This window comes from Choloepus didactylus, chromosome X, assembly GCF_015220235.1.
Source record: "Choloepus didactylus isolate mChoDid1 chromosome X, mChoDid1.pri, whole genome shotgun sequence".
NCBI classification, from domain to species: domain Eukaryota; kingdom Metazoa; phylum Chordata; class Mammalia; order Pilosa; family Megalonychidae; genus Choloepus; species Choloepus didactylus.
In genome coordinates, this window is record NC_051334.1 from 121,711,866 (window position 1) to 121,729,041 (window position 17,176).

A 17,176-nucleotide genomic window follows, 5' to 3' on the forward strand; every position below is an offset into this window, starting at 1 on the left:
AACACATATAGTAGTCAAAACTTTCTTTTTATTCCATTTATAGGCTAAGAGCTGCATTATCTCAGAACCCTTCAGATCTCAGATTCCAACAGTAAGATCATATTAAAGAACGTATACTTCTCTCATTGACCCCTCCCACATATGTCATAGGGCCAAACCTGACACCCCTGTGTGTTTCTACTTAGGGATGGGATGTCATGAAATCAGGAACATCAGAATTGAAGGTGGGAGGTGTGTCATCCAGCGATGGGGCCACTCACAAACTCGATGTATCAAGTTTTCTCAAAACTAAGACACCTTCAGCAGTAATTCCCTTCAGTATTTCACATACCATAAAGAAATAAGAAATACCGTGGTTTATAATTTCATATCCCTTCAAACGAAAGCCAGAACCCCAATTTAAAGAATACTTCCATGTATAAAAATGTGCATTGTATGATCTATAAAAGAAAATGGCTATACCATGGTTTTAAAAATAAGAAGATGGTGATAACACTTAAACTAAAGTGATAAACCAGCCTCTCTTGATGTATCTATCATGTCCCACCAGGTTCCCAAAAAACGACATTTAAAAAATTAACCCCCATGACTCAGAGAAGTCATCTGGTGCCTTGACCTAGGAGATCTCACTTTAATTCTTGTTCTAACACAAACACTTAACTTGTTCATTTAAAAAGGAACATTACCAACTCTGCCAAGGGCCTGAATCTAACAAACACAGAATTGTATGAAAAATCAGGTGAGAAGAGAAAGAGATGAATAAATAAGAAAGTCATGAACTCATTCTAGGTATGTAATTATTAAGGTGCCTCCAAAAGTCATTTCCAGGTAGGAAAACATATTTCTTTATTAAAATTACCAAGAAAGATGCTTTGTTTTTAGAAATGGGTGCTGGTAATGTAGCACTTAATACAGATTAAGTAATTACCACACTCTAAAATGGTTGGATGGATTTTGTGATATATTTATGACCGTTGGTTGCTCTTTTCCTTCAAGCAGAAGTTTGCAAAGTTTTTATGTAAAGGGCCAGACAGTAAGTATTCTTGCTTTTGGAACACTGTTGCAGCTATTCAGCTTGCTATTGTGGTATGAAAGCAGCCATAGACAATATGCAAACAAATGGGCTTGGTTCTGTGCCAACAAAACTTTTTTTTTTTTTAAATCTTCATTTTATTGAGATATATTCACATACCACGCAGTCATACAAAACAAATCATACATTCGATTGTTCACAGTACCATTACATAGTTGTACATTCATCACCTAAATCAATCCCTGACACCTTCATTAGCACACACACAAAAATAACAAGGATAATAATTAAAGTGAAAAAGAGCAATTGAAGTAAAAAAGAACACTGGGTACCTTTGTCTGTTTGTTTGTTTGTTTCCTTCCCCTATTTTTCTACTCATCCATCCATAAACTAGACAAAGTGGAGTGTGGTCCTTATGGCTTTCCCAATCCCATTGTCACCCCTCATAAGCTACATTTTTATACATCTGTCTTCGAGATTCATGGGTTCTGGGTTGTAGTTTGATAGTTTCAGGTATCCACCACCAGCTACCCCAATTCTTTAGAACCTAAAAAGGGTTGTCTAAAGTGTGCGTAAGAGTGCCCACCAGAGTGACCTCTCGGCTCCTTTTGGAATCTCTCTGCCACTGAAGCTTATTTCATTTCCTTTCACATCCCCCTTTTGGTCAAGAAGATATTCTCCGTCCCACGATGCCAGGTCTACACTCCTCCCCGGGAGTCATATTCCATGTTGCCAGGGAGATTCACTCCCCTGGGTGTCCGCTCCCACGTAGCGGGGAGGGCAGTGATTTCACCTTTCAAGTTGGCTTAGCTAGAGAGAGAGGGCCACATCTGAGCAACAAAGAGGCATTCGGGAGGAGGCTCTTAGGCACAATTATAGGGAGGCCTAGCCTCTCCTTTGCAGCAACCGTCTTCCCAAGGGTAAATCCTATGGTAGAGGGCTCAACCCATCAAACCACCAGTCCCCTGTCTATGGTCATGTTAGCAACCATCGAGGTGGGGTAGGCTAATACCACTGCATTCTCCACAGGCTCCTCAAGGGGGCTCTACATACTTTTTTCCCTTGTTTTTTTTTTTTTTTTTTAAATCAACTGTATGAAAAAAAAAATTAACAAAAAAATTAAAAAAAAAAAACCATACAATAAAAACATTTCAAAGAGACCATAACAAGGGAGTAAGAAAAAGACAACTAACCTAAGATAACTGCTTTACTTCCAACATGTTCCTACTCTACCCCAAGAAAGTTACCTAATATAGAAACATTTCTCTGAACTTGTTCCTCCTATATCCATCAGAAATTAACAGACCATAGTCATTCCTGGGCATCCCCAGAACGTTAAATAGCTTATCTGTTCTTCTTGGATTATTGTTCCCCCTTCCTTAATTGCTCTCTATTGCTAGTTCCCCTACATTCTACATTATAAACCATTTGTTTTAGTTTTCAAAGTTCACATTAGTGGTATTTCTCTTTTTGTGCCTGGCTTATTTCACTCAGCATTGTCTTCAAGGTTCATCCATGTTGTCATATGTTTCACGAGATCGTTCCTTCTTACTGCCGCGTAGTATTCCATCGTGTGTATATACCACATTTTATTTATCCACTCATCTGTTGAAGGACATTTGGGTTGTTTCCATCTCTTGGCAATTGTGAATAATGCTGCTATGAACATTGGCGTGCAGATATCTGTTCGTGTCACTGCTTTCCGATCTTCCGGGTATATACCAAGAAGTGCAATCGCTGGATCGAATGGTAACTCTATATCTAGTTCTCTAAGGAACTGCCAGACTGACTTCCAGAGTGGCTGAACCATTATACAGTCCCACCAAAAATGAATAAGAGTTCCAATTTCTCCACATCCCCTCCAGCATTTGTAGTTTCCTGTTTGTTTAATGGCAGCCATTCTAACCGGTGTTAGATGGTATCTCATTGTGGTCTTAATTTGCATCTCTCTAATAGCTAGTGAAGCCGAACATTTTTTCATGTGTTTCTTGGCCATCTGTATTTCCTCTTCAGAGAACTGTCTTTTCATATCTTTTGCCCATTTCATAATTGGGCTGTCTGTATTACTGTCACTGAGTTCTAGGATTCCTTTATATATGCAAGATATCAGTCTTTTGTCAGATACATGGTTTCCAAAAATTTTTTCCCATTGAGTTGGCTGCCTCTTTACCTTTTTGAGAAATTCCTTTGAGGTGCAGAAACTTCTAAGCTTGAGGAGTTCCCATTTATCTATTTTTTCTTTTCTTGCTTGTGCTTTGGGTGTAAAGTCTAGGAAGTGGCCGCCTAATACAAGGTCCTGAAGATGTTTCCCTACATTATCTTCTAGGAGTCTTACGGTACTTTCTTTTATATTGAGATCTTTGGTCCATTTTGAGTTAATTTTTGTGTAGGGTGTGAGGTAGGGGTCCTCTTTCATTCTTTTGGATATGGATATCCAACTCCCAGCCCCATTTGCTGAAAAGACCATTATGACTCAGTTCAGTGACTTTCGGGGCCTTATCAAAGATCAGTCGGTCATAGATCTGGGGGTCTATCTCCGAACTCTCAATTCGATTCCATTGATCTATATGTCTATCTTTGTGCCAGTACCATGCTGTTTTGGCAACTGTGGCTTTATAATAAGCTTCAAAGTCAGGGAGTGTTAAGTCCTCCCACTTCGTTTTTCTTTTTTAGAGTGTCTTTAGCAATTCGAGGCATCTTCCCTTTCCAAATAAATTTGATAACTAGCTTTTCCAAGTCTGCAAAGTAGGTTGTTGGAATTTTGATTGGGATTGCATTGAATCTGTAGATGAGTTTGGGTAGAATTGACATCTTAATGACATTTAGCCTTCCTATCCATGAACATGGAATATTTTTCCATCTTTTAAGGTCCCCTTCTATTTCTTTTAGTAGAGTTATGTAGTTTTCTTTGTATAGGTCTTTTATATCTTTGGTTAAGTTTATTCCTAGGTACTTGATTTTTTTAGTTGCTATTGAAAATGGTATCTTTTTCTTGAGTGTCTCTTCAGTTTGTTCATTTCTAGCATATAGAAACATTACTGACTTATGTGCATTAATCTTGTATCCCGCTACTTTGCTAAATTTATTAGCTCCAGTAGCTGTATCGTCGATTTCTCAGGGTTTTCCAGATATAAGATCATATCATCTGCAAACAATGACAGTTTTACTTCTTCTTTTCCAATTTGGATGCCTTTTATTTCTTTGTCTTGCCGGATTGCCCTGGCTAGCACTTCCAGCACAATGTTGAATAACAGTGGTGACAGCGGGCATCCTTGTCTTGTTCCTGATCTTAGAGGGAAGGCTTTCAGTCTCTCACCATTGAGTACTATGCTGGCTGTGGGTTTTTCATATATGCTCTTTATCATGTTGAGGAAGTTTTCTTCAATTCCTACCTTTTGAAGTGTTTTTATCAAAAACGGATGTTGGATTTTGTCAAATGCTTTTTCAGCATCTATTGAGATGATCATTTGATTTTTCCCTTTTGACTTGCTAATGTGTTGTAATACATTGATTGATTTTCTTATGTTGAACCATCCTTGCATGCCTGGAATGAACCCCACTTGGTCATGGTGTATGATTTTTTTAATGTGTCTTTGGATTCGATTTGCAAGTATTTTGTTGAGGATTTTTGCATCTATATTCATCAGGGAGATTGGCCGGTAGTTTTCCTTTTTTGTAGCATCTTTGCCTGGTTTTGGTATTAGATTGATGTTAGCTTCATAAAATGAGTTAGGTAGTGTTCCATTTTCTTCAATGTTTTGAAAGAGTTTGAGTAGGATTGGTGTCAGTTCTTTCTGGAAAGTTTGGTAGAATTCCCCTGTGAAGCCATCTGGCCCTGGGCATTTATTTGTGGGAAGATTTTTGATGACTGATTGGATCTCTTTGCTTGTGATGGGTTGATTGAGGTCTTCTATTCCTTCTCTGGTCAGTCTAGGTTGTTCATATGTTTCCAGGAAATTGTCCATTTCCTCTACATTATCCAGCTTGTTGCCATACAGTTGTTCACAGTATCCTCTTATAATTTTTTTAATTTCTTCAGGATCTGCAGTTATGTCACCTTTTTCATTCATTATTTTGTTTATATGGGTCTTCTCTCTTTTTGATTTTGTCAGTCTAGCTAGGGGCTTGTCAATCTTGTTGATCTTCTCAAAGAACCAACTTTTGGTGATATTGATCCTCTCTATTGTTTTTTTGTTCTCTATGTCATTTATTTCCGCTTTAATCCTTGTTATTTCTTTTCTTCTACTTGGTTTAGGATTGGTTTGCTGTTCATTTTCTAGCTTCTTCAGTTGATCCATTAGTTCTTTGATTTTGGCTCTTTCTTCCTTTTTAATATATGCGTTTAGTGCTATAAATTTCCCCCTCAGTACTGCTTTTGCTGCATCCCATAGGTTTTGGTATGTTGTGTTCTCATTTTCATTCGTCTCTATATATTGAGCAATTTCTGTTGCTATTTCTTCTTTAACCCACTGATTGTTTAGGAGTGTGTTGTTTAACCTCCAGGTATTTGTGAATTTTCTAAGTCTCTGATGGTTATTGACTTCTAATTGTATTCCATTGTGGTCAGAGAATGTGCTTTGAATAATTTCAATCTTTTTAAATTTATTGAGGCTTGTTTTATGTCCCAGCATATGATCTATTCTGGAGAAAGTTCCATGAGCACTAGAAAAGTATGTGCATCCTGGTGATTTGGGATGTAATGTCCTGTATATGTCTGTTAAATCTAATTCATTTATCAGATTGTTCAGGTTTTCAATTTCCTTATTGGTCTTCTGTCTGGTTGATCTATCTATAGGAGAGAGTGATGTGTTGAAGTCTCCCACAATTATTGTGGAAACATCAATTGCTTCCTTTAGTTTTGCCAGTGTTTCTCTCATGTATTTTGTGGCACCTTGATTGGGTGCACAGACATTTATGATTGTTATTTCTTCTTGTTGAATTGCCCCTTTTATTAGTATGTAGTGGCCTTCTTTGTCCCTCAAAACATCCCTGCATTTGAAGTCTATTTTATCTGAGATTAATATTGCTACACCTGCTTTCTTTTGGCTGTAGCTTGCATGAAATATTTTTTCCATCCTTTCACTTTCAATTTCTTTGTGTCCCTGTGTCTAAGATGAGTCTCTTGTATGCAACATATTGATGGTTCATTTTTTTTGATCCATTCTGCGAATCTATATCTTTTAATTGGGGAGTTTAATCCATTTACGTTCAACTTTATAACCGTGAAGGCATTTCTTGAATCAGCCATCTTATCCTTTGGTTTATGACTGTCATATATATTTTTCCCCTCTCTCTGTTAGTATCCTTTATTGTACCCATACCGAATCTCTTTAGTGCTGAACCTTTCTCCAAGTCTCTCTGTCCTTTCTTTGTTTCTCTGTCTGTAGGGCTCCCTTTAGTATCTCCAGTAGGGCAGGTCTCTTGTTAGCAAATTCTCTCAGCATTTGTTTGTCTGTGAAAAATTTAAGCTCTCCCTCAAATTTGAAGGAGAGCTTTGCTGGATAAAGTATTCTTGGCTGGAAATTTTTCTCACTCAGAATTTTAAATATATCATGCCACTGCCTACTCGCCTCCATGATGGCTGCTGAGTAGTCACTACTTAGTCTTATGCTGTTTCCTTTGTATGTGGTGAATTGCTTTTCTCTTGCTGCTTTCAGAACTTGCTCCTTGTCTTCCGTGTTTGACAGTGTGATCAGAATATGTCTCGGAGTGGGTTTATTTGGATTTATTCTATTTGGAGTTTGCTGAGCATTTATGATTTGTGTATTTATGTTGTTTAGAAGATTTGGGAAGTTTTCCCCAACAATTTCTTTGAATACTCTTCCTAGACCTTTACCCTTTTCTTCCCCTTCTGGAACACCAATGAGTCTTATATTTGGACGTTTTATATTATCTATCGTATCACTGAGGTCCGTTTTGATTTTTTCAATTTTTTTCCCTATTCTTTCTTTTATGCTTTCATTTTCCATTCTGTCATCTTCCAGGTCACTGATTCGTTGTTCAACTTCCTCTAGTCTTGTACTATGAGTGTCCAGAATCTTTTTAATTTGGTCAACAGTTTCTTTAATTTCCATAAGATCACCCATTTTTTTATTTAGTCTTGCAATGTCTTCTTTATGCTCTTCTAGGGTCTTCTTGATATCCTTTGTATACCGTACTATGGTCTCATTGTTCATCTTTAGTTCTTTGAGTAGCTGCTCTAGGTGCTGTGTCTCTTCTGGTCTTTTGATTTGGGTGCTTGGGCTTGGGTTATCCATATCGTCTGGTTTTTTCATATGCTTTATAATTTTCTGTTGTTTTTGGCCTCGTGGCATTTGCTGAACTTGATAGGGTTCTTTTAGGATTTGTAGACCAATTGAAGTCCTTATCTCTAATTTATCAGATCTACAGCTTCGTGGAGTACACTTTCTCCAACTAACCAGCAGGTGGCGTCCACAAGCCACCTGTTCTCCACAAGCCAGTTCTCCCCTGCTTTGCCTTTGTGGTGAGTGGGGGAGTGAGTCTTGTGGGGTCCAATTGGTGTACCAAGCTTGCCTGTGTAGTTGGTGTTGCCCGCCCTGTATATGGGGCGTGTTTCTTGGCGGTCAGGGAGGGGGGGTGGCTCTAACAATCAAATCTCCCTGGTGATCCTGGAGTTTTAAAGCTGCTGTGATAGTCTAATCCTTCAGTTCAGTCCTGCCACAGTTTGTCTCTGCCACTGACCCACAAGTCTTTGGTATTGGCATATGGTTCCTGAGACTTCCAAGTGGGTCCCTCTTCCAGGCCGTGCACCCCCTGGTCCTCTGTTGAGGAATGACTGTGCTATGTCACAGGTGAGTGCCGTCCCCCCAGGGCAGTTCTGGGCTGCTGGGCTGTGTAGGGAAGCTCCCAGTCTGCTGAAATGATGGCTGAATGGGGCTTTGTTAATTCACACTGCTCCACCTTCCCAACTCTGGGACAATCAGCTGAGGTTGCAGGGAAGGCTAATGTCCACGCCCAGTTTTGTGGTGTGTGCCTGTTATTTGAAGCGCTTCTGTCACACTGGGTTGTCTGGGGCAGCTCTGGGCTATGGGGCTGGCGATGGGCAGGAGTGTTTCCTGTCCACCAGGATGATGGCTGTGAGCGGACACCCCCCTTTTCTTGGGAAGTTGTGGTGTTTAGTGAATTTTCTCAGCCACTGGATTATTGCCTTTTGTCTCAGAGATCTCTTAGTTCTACTCTTGTCTTGACCTGCCCAAATTGCAAGTCTTGGAGGCTTTCTGTATTGGGCTTTTATTTCGCTGATCTCAGCAGTTCCACGTTTTCATGAGTGTTGTATGAAGTATGCCCAAAGTCAGATTGCTCTGTGGTGTCCAGTCCACGCAGTTGCTGGCTTTCTACCTACTTTCCTGGAGGAGTAACTAAAACATACAGCTCACCAGTCCGCCATCTTGCCCCACCTCCCCTGCCAACAAAACTTTATTTACAAAATCAGGACATCGGCCAGCTTTGGCCCATGGACCGTGATTTGCAGATCCCTGTCTTAGGAGACAATAAATCCTCACACTATTTTGCAAACAAACATATTGGGCCAAAACTTATCTGCTTAATTGTTTCAGCTGTAGAGGTATAAATTCTAGAGTCCTTTTTGGTCTGTGCTTTTATGAAGGGAAAGCTTATGTTCATGATGATGTGCACTTTGCACAAATTCTTAACAGATAATGTGGGAATTGAGAGGGTGGACAGGAGTGTATTAAGTATATCTCCATGCATGCCTAGCTCTAAAAATGCTGAAATGGCAACCAGTATTTTCAGGACTCAGTCTATTTTAATGTCATAGTCAGATGCTTACTGTAAAATAAGACTAAAACAAAAATCACACAGAGATTAACAAAGAAGACAACTTCGAGCCTTAGTTATTGGACTACTGAGCTGAATTCCTGTGACCAAGTTACTCATATTCATGGGCATCTGTTCTGTCTACCTTTCCAATTTCAATTAACCTTTCCTGCCAGAGCAGATCACAATCCAAACACACGAGTGCCATTTTAATAAACCAGATTCTGTTCAGAAGACCTCAGTTATCTCGGAGGGAACGGCAATTACAGAAACCTGCTATAAATCGCAATTTCCAGAGGCAAAGGTTTCAAACGATCTTCAATTATATCTTCCTCCTCATATTCAGCAATAACGGGTTTATAAAACAAACAGCACGGCTCCTCTCTTCCTCAGTGTTGTATAGCAGCATATTTTAGTTCATATATATCTATATATATAGATATATATCTATATGGTTTGTGTACAGACTACAATAGAAAAGAAAAGTAGGAAAGCATTTTGGAAAACATGAAAAAGGACGCAGAGATGGCCTTAGTCTCCTTATTTTTTTGTCAATTCATCAGGATTTTTTATTGTTGTATTTAAATTTCTTGTGCCTTTTCCCCATCTTATGTCTCAAGGCACCTGATTTCCTCCTTATATGTGCTTCCTGTGGCAGACACACCCTACAGGGACACCCATTGAGTCACACACTGAAATAACGCCATCCCTTGTGCGTGGGCAAGACCTATGGCTTGTTTCTAAACAACAGAACATGGCAAAGGGGAAGGGATGACATTTCTGTAATGATACTGTGTTACAGAAGGCTCCGTCTTAGCAGACTGGAGAGCAAGAGCAGCCTCCTGGTGGCCTTGAAGAAGCAAATAATCGTGTTGTGAACTGTCCCTGAGGCTGGCCGCATGGCAAGGGAGTGCAGGCAGCCCCTAGGAGCTGTCAGAAAAGCACACCTGACAGCCAGCAAGAAAACAGGAACTTAGTCTGATGACCACAAGGAAAGGAATTCCGCCAACATCCGAATGAGCTGGGAAGAGGGCTCTCCACATTTGTGCCTCCAGATAAGCATGCAGCCCTGCAGACACCTTCACTGCAACCTTCTGAGGTTGTGAAGCAGAGAACCCAGGCTAACCAGGCCTGGCCTCCCAGCCACAGATGCTCTGAGAGAATAAACAGGGGGTGTTGTAAGCCACTATATTTTGAGCTAATTTGTTACAACCAACAGATAACTAATATAAAGAAAAACTAAATTTTACATTTTCTAGAAAAGTTTTGATCAGGTCCCTGAGAAGCCAAAACATTTTGTTAAACCATACGGAAAATGTGTCAGCTCCACTGAGGAGGGCAGAAAGTATATTATCCCCAGCAACTAGAAAATGCCTGATTAAAAACAAAAAAAGGATTTGAGGGTTTTCCTTCTATTTGATTTAACATTAATTCATTAGCTTAGCCATGGATATCAGTCAGCAGCAGGGCAATTGTCTAAATAACCCTAATTATTCTAGGCATTGGAATGCCCACAATTACAAAAATGTTTCCAAAGACTTCTTGACATTGATTGTCAGGTCTGAAGTGCTTCTAGCAACAGAACATCATTGTGTAAAAATTCACAAATCACCATTTTTCCAGCCACTCACAAAATGAGGAGGAGGAATATGACAAAAGAAAACTGAGATAGGAAAGATAGTATGTTGGTCACTTTAGTAGTCAGAAAACACTTTGATTCCACTTTTCTAACATAATACCCAAACAGTATGAGCCCTTGCGATTACCCAAGGGAAGTCCACCAGTGGTGGCACTCGGACAATCGGAGAGATTTCAGAAGCTGGGGGCTTTAGACCCGGCCTCTCTACCTGGAGTGCTGGCCGTTGGGTAGGCCAATTGACTTGATGAGCTTCACTCTCCCAGTCCTTCAAGGATTCCACACACAACTCCTGAAGGCCAATTTTGTGCCTTGCTTATCGCCAGGGTTATCAGGAAGGTCAAACAAGATCATGAATATGGAGGCATTTTATGCACCCTACAAACTGATGAAGCTATGATGACCCCACTGCGCCTGCTCACATCCTCAGAATAGAGTCTGTGTGCCTCCAAGGTGTAAGGCAGGCAACAGGATCACAACAGCACCTGCAGCCAACAGAGAAGACCAGACCTGTGGGGCTCTCTGGATCACCTTACAAGACTTCCCTTTTAGCTCCCAGTTCAATACAGGAGTCCTGCAATAGTCTCATTTCACTCTTGTGCTGCCAGGCAGCCCCATGTTCACTCTCCAAGGCCCTCAACTGAGCTTCTGGGTTGCCACAGTGGACTCTCAACTGCTGGCCCCCATGGATTTTCAGGTTCTTCTGACTTCTAAAAGTCACTGTGTCTGGAAATGGGAAGTCCCCCTTGCCACATCTGAGCAGGTGGGACAGAGCCTCAGACCTGGTTTGCCAGAAGAAGATGGTCCAGCAAAGCAGCTCTTTCCCTCTTCAGCACCACTGATGATTCTAGACAGCTGTCCTCGGGTAATACCTTCTCTTTAGTATCTAACTGAAAACACAGGTAATGTAAGATGCCCCAGACAACTGTAAGTGAGCATTTTGCCCAGGTTATGGAGAACCCAAAGGGTGAGAAATTACAGAGTATTTGAGAAATCTTGCCACTAACAGTATGGGCTGTTTCTACAAAATGACATGAAAAATTCAGTGACACGCAGAGAACTACCAATAGAACTTGCAAGGTGTAGGGTCGGAGGATGGCACTGTGTGCTCCTTTAAAAAGTGCTTGGTCTTTCATACACAGATAATAAAATGTCTTATTTTCTATCTGGTTAACTGAGAATGAAAGCAACGGGTGGCTAGGTTTTAAGAAGGCTCAAGGATTTGTTTCCTCTTCTACATGAATTTAAATGCACATGTGCATGTGCTAATGAAATCCCCAAACTGCAGAAGAATAAGGGTGTCCTTTCACACCAGTAATCCCACCTGAGGACTGTCTGATTTAAGTCAAGCACAGTAAGAACCACTTGGCATGCACTGCAAGCTCTCTCACCTCACAGAAACTTCGGCACTGATGTTTCCGTGGGTCCCACGATTCCTTGCAGGGCTCCAGACACTGGGAAGGAGTAACAATAAAAATAAATAAGTCAAACATGGATTAAGAAATCAAAACCGGGGGCAAGATGGTGGACTAGTGAGCTGTATGTTTTAGTTACTCCTCCAGGAAAGTAGGTAGAAAGCCAGGAACTGCGTGGACTGGACACCACAGATCAATCTGACTTTGGGCATACTTCATACAACACTCATGAAAACGTAGAACTGCTGAGATCAGTGAAATCTGTAAGTTTTTGTGGCCAGGGGACCCGCGCCCCTCCCTGCCAGGCTCAGTCCCGTGGGAGGAGGGGCTGTCAGCTCCGGGAAGGAGAAGAGAGAACTGCAGTGGCAGCCCTTATCGGAAACTCATTCTACTGATCCAAACTCCAACCATAGATAGACTGAGACCAGACACCAGAGAATCTGAGAGCAGCCAGCCCAGCAGAGAGGAGACAGGCATAGAAAAAAACAACACTAAAAACTCCAAAATAAAAGCAGAGGATTTTTGGAGTTCTGGTGAACATACAAAAGGGAAGGGCAGAGCTCAGGCCCTGAGGCTCATAAGCAAATCCCGAAGAAAAGCTGATCTCTCTGCCCTGTGTACCTTTCCTTAATGGCCCTAATTGCTTTGTCTCTTAGCATTTCAATAACCCATTAGATCTCTGAGGAGGGCCTTTTTTTTTAAACCTTTTTTCTTTTTCTAAAACAATTACTCTAAGAAGCCCAATACAGAAAGCTTCAAAGACTTGCTATTTGGGCAGGTCAAGACAAGAGCAGAACTAAGAGAGCTCTGAGACAAAAGGCAATAATCCAGTGGCTGAGAAAATTCACTAAACACCACAACTTCCCAAGAAAAGGGGGGTGTCCACTCACAGCCATCATCCTGGTGGACAGGAAACACTCCTGCCCATCGCCAGCCCCATAGCCCAGAGCTGCCCCAGACAACCCAGTGTGATGGAAGTGCTTCAAATAACAGGCACACACCACAAAACTGGGCCTGGACATTAGCCTTCCCTACAGCCTCAGCTGATTATCCCAGAGTTGGGAAGGTGGAGCAGTGTGAATTAACAAAGCCCCATTCAGCCATCATTTCAGCAGACTGGGAGCCTCCCTACACAGCCCAGCAGCCCAGAACTGCCCTGGGGGGACGGCACTCACCTGTGACATAGCACAGTCATCCCTCAACAGAGGACCCGGGGTGAACGGCCTGGAAGAGGGGCCCACTTGCAAGTCTCAGGAGCCATACGCCAATACCAAGGACTTGTGGGTCAGTGGCAGAGACAAACTGTGGCAGGACTGAACTGAAGGATTAGACTATTGCAGCAGCTTTAAAACTCTAGGATCACCAGGGAGATTTGATGGTTAGAGCCAACCCCCTCCCTGACTGCCCAGAAACACGCCCCATATACAGGGCAGGCAACACCAACTACACACGCAAGCTTGGTACACCAAGTGGACCCCACAAGACTCACTCCCCCACTCACCACAAAGGCTAAGCAGGGGAGAACTGGTTTGTGGAGAACAGGTGGCTCGTGGACGCCACCTGCTGGTTAGTTGGAGAAAGTGTACTCCACGAAGCTGTAGATCTGATAAATTAGAGATAAGGACTTCAATTGGTCTACAAATCCTAAAAGAACCCTATGAAGTTAAGCAAATGCCAAGAGGCCAAAAACAACAGAAAATTATAAAGCATATGAAAAAACCAGACAATATGGATAACCCAAGCCCAAGTACCCAAATAAAAAGATCAGAAGAGACACAGCACCTAGAGCAGCTACTCAAAGAACTAAAGATGAACAATGAGACCATAGTACGGGATACAAAGGATATCAAGAAGACCCTAGAAGAGCATAAAGAAGACATTGCAAGACTAAATAAAAAAATGGATGATCTTATGGAAATTAAAGAAACTGTTGACCAAAATAAAAAGATTCTGGACACTCATAGTACAAGACTAGAGGAAGTTGAACAACGAATCAGTGACCTGGAAGATGACAGAATGGAAAATGAAAGCATAAAAGAAAGAATGGGGAAAAAAATTGAAAAAATCGAAATGGACCTCAGGGATATGATAGATAATATGAAACGTCCAAATATAAGACTCATTGGTGTTCCAGAAGGGGAAGAAAAGGGTAAAGGTCTAGGAAGAGTATTCAAAGAAATTGTTGGGGAAAACTTCCCAAATCTTCTAAACAACATAAATAAACAAATCATAAATGCTCAGCGAACTCCAAATAGAATAAATCCAAATAAACCCACTCCGAGACATATTCTGATCACACTGTCAAACACGGAAGACAAGGAGCAAGTTCTGAAAGCAGCAAGAGAAAAGCAATTCACCCCATACAAAGGAAACAGCACAAGACTAAGTAGTGACTACTCAGCAGCCACCATGGAGGTGAGAAGGCAGTGGCACGATATATTTAAAATTCTGAGTGAGAAAAATTTCCAACCAAGAATACTTTATCCAGCAAAGCTCTCCTTCAAATTTGAGGGAGAGCTTAAATTTTTCACAGACAAACAAATGCTGAGAGAATTTGCTAACAAGAGACCTGCCCTACTGGAGATACTAAAGGGAGCCCTACAGACAGAGAAACAAAGAAAGGACACAGAGACTTGGAGAAAGGTTCAGTACTAAAGAGATTCGGTATGAGTACAATAAAGGATATTAATAGAGAGAGGGGAAAAATATGACAAACATAAACCAAAGGATAAGGTGGCTGATTCAAGAAATGCCTTCACGGTTATAACGTTGAATGTAAATGGTTTAAACTCCCCAATTAAAAGATATAGATTCGCAGAATGGATCAAAAAAAATGAACCATCAATATGTTGCATACAAGAGACTCATCTTAGACACAGGGACACAAAGAAACTGAAAGTGAAAGGATGGAAAAAAATATTTCATGCAAGCTACAGCCAAAAGAAAGCAGGTGTAGCAATATTAATCTCAGATAAAATAGACTTCAAATGCAGGGATGTTTTGAGAGACAAAGAAGGCCACTACATACTAATAAAAGGGGCAATTCAACAAGAAGAAATAACAATCATAAATGTCTATGCACCCAATAAAGGTGCCACAAAATACATGAGAGAAACACTGGCAAAACTAAAGGAAGCAATTGATGTTTCCACAATAATTGTGGGAGACTTCAACACATCACTCTCTCCTATAGATAGATCAACCAGACAGAAGACCAATAAGGAAATTGAAAACCTAAACAATCTGATAAATGAATTAGATTTAACAGACATATACAGGACATTACATCCCAAATCACCAGGATACACATACTTTACTAGTGCTCGTGGAACTTTCTCCAGAATAGATCATATGCTGGGACATAAAACAAGGCTCAATAAATTTAAAAAGATTGCAATTATTCAAAGCACATTCTCTGACCACAATGGAATACAATTAGAAGTCACTAACCATCAGAGACTTAGAAAATTCACAAATACCTGGAGGTTAAACAACACACTCCTAAACAATCAGTGGGTTAAAGAAGAAATAGCAAGAGAAATTGCTAAATATATAGAGACGAATGAAAATGAGAACACAACATACCAAAACCTATGGGATGCAGCAAAAGCAGTACTGAGGGGGAAATTTATAGCACTAAACGCATATATTAAAAAGGAAGAAAGAGCCAAAATCAAAGAACTAATGGATCAACTGAAGAAGCTAGAAAATGAACAGCAAACCAATCCTAAACCAAGTAGAAGAAAAGAAATAACAAGGATTAAAGCAGAAATAAATGACATAGAGAACAAAAAAACAATAGAGAGGATCAATATCACCAAAAGTTGGTTCTTTGAGAAGATCAACAAGATTGACAAGCCCCTAGCTAGACTGACAAAATCAAAAAGAGAGAAGACCCATATAAACAAAATAATGAATGAAAAAGGTGACATAACTGCAGATCCTGAAGAAATTAAAAAAAATTATAAGAGGATATTATGAACAACTGTATGGCAACAAACTGGATAATGTAGAAGAAATGGACAATTTCCTGGAAACATATGAACAACCTAGACTGACCAGAGAAGAAATAGAAGACCTCAACCAACCCATCACAAGCAAAGAGATCCAATCAGTCATCAAAAATCTTCCCACAAATAAATGCCCAGGGCCAGATGGCTTCACAGGGTAATTCTACCAAACTTTCCAGAAAGAACTGACACCAATCTTACTCAAACTCTTTCAAAACATTGAAGAAAATGGAACACTACCTAACTCATTTTATGAAGCTAACATCAATCTAATACCAAAACCAGGCAAAGATGCTACAAAAAAGGAAAACTACCGGCCAATCTCCCTAATGAATATAGATGCAAAAATCCTCAACAAAATACTTGCAAATCGAATCCAAAGACACATTAAAAAAATCATACACCATGACCAAGTGGGGTTCATTCCAGGCATGCAAGGATGGTTCAATATAAGAAAATCAATGTATTACAACACATTAAAAATTCAAAAGGGAAAAATCAATTGATCATCTCAATAGAAGCTGAAAAAGCATTTGACAAAATCCAACATCCGTTTTTGATAAAAACACTTCAAAAGGTAGGAATTGAAGGAAACTTCCTCAACATGATAAAGAGCATATATGAAAAACCCACAGCCAGCATAGTACTCAATGGTGAGAGACTGAAAGCCTTCCCTCTAAGATCAGGAACAAGACAAGGATGCCCGCTGTCACCACTGTTATTCAACATTGTGCTGGAAGTGCTAGCCAGGGCAATCCGGCAAGACAAAGAAATAAAAGGCATCCAAATTGGAAAAGAAGAAGTAAAACTGTCATTGTTTGCAGATGATATGATCTTATATCTAGAAAACCCTGAGAAATCGATGATACAGCTACTAGAGCTAATAAACAAATTTAGCAAAGTAGCAGGATACAAGATTAATGCACATAAGTCAGTCATGTTTCTATATGCTAGAAATGAACAAACTGAAGAGACACTCAAGAAAAAGATACCATTTTCAATAGCAACTAAAAAAATCAAGTACCTAGGAATAAGCTTAACCAAAGATGTAAAAGACCTATACAAAGAAAACTACATAACTCTACTAAAAGAAATAGAAGGGGACCTTAAAAGATGGAAAAATAGTCCATGTTCATGGATAGGAAGGCTAAATGTCATTAAGATGTCAATTCTACCCAAACTCATCTACAGATTCAATGCAATCCCAATCAAAATTTCAACAACCTACTTTGCAGACTTGGAAAAGCTAGTTATCAAATTTATTTGGAAAGGGAAGATGCCTCGA

General features: G+C 40.2%; 1 protein-coding gene across 5 annotated transcripts in view; it reads right to left on the reverse strand.

Moving 5' to 3' along the window:
* ANOS1 (anosmin 1) overlaps positions 1-17,176 on the reverse strand; it is a 205,124-nt gene that overhangs the window by 75,161 nt on the left and 112,787 nt on the right. For 4 of the 5 annotated variants that reach the window (XM_037822310.1, XM_037822312.1, XM_037822311.1 and 1 more), the window contains one exon: positions 11,858-11,920. The exons of the other annotated variant lie outside the window; for it this stretch is intronic. In XM_037822310.1, the coding sequence (XP_037678238.1) occupies positions 11,858-11,920 (63 nt within the window). The remainder of the gene's footprint in view (positions 1-11,857; positions 11,921-17,176) is intronic. 5 annotated transcript variants of the gene reach the window in all.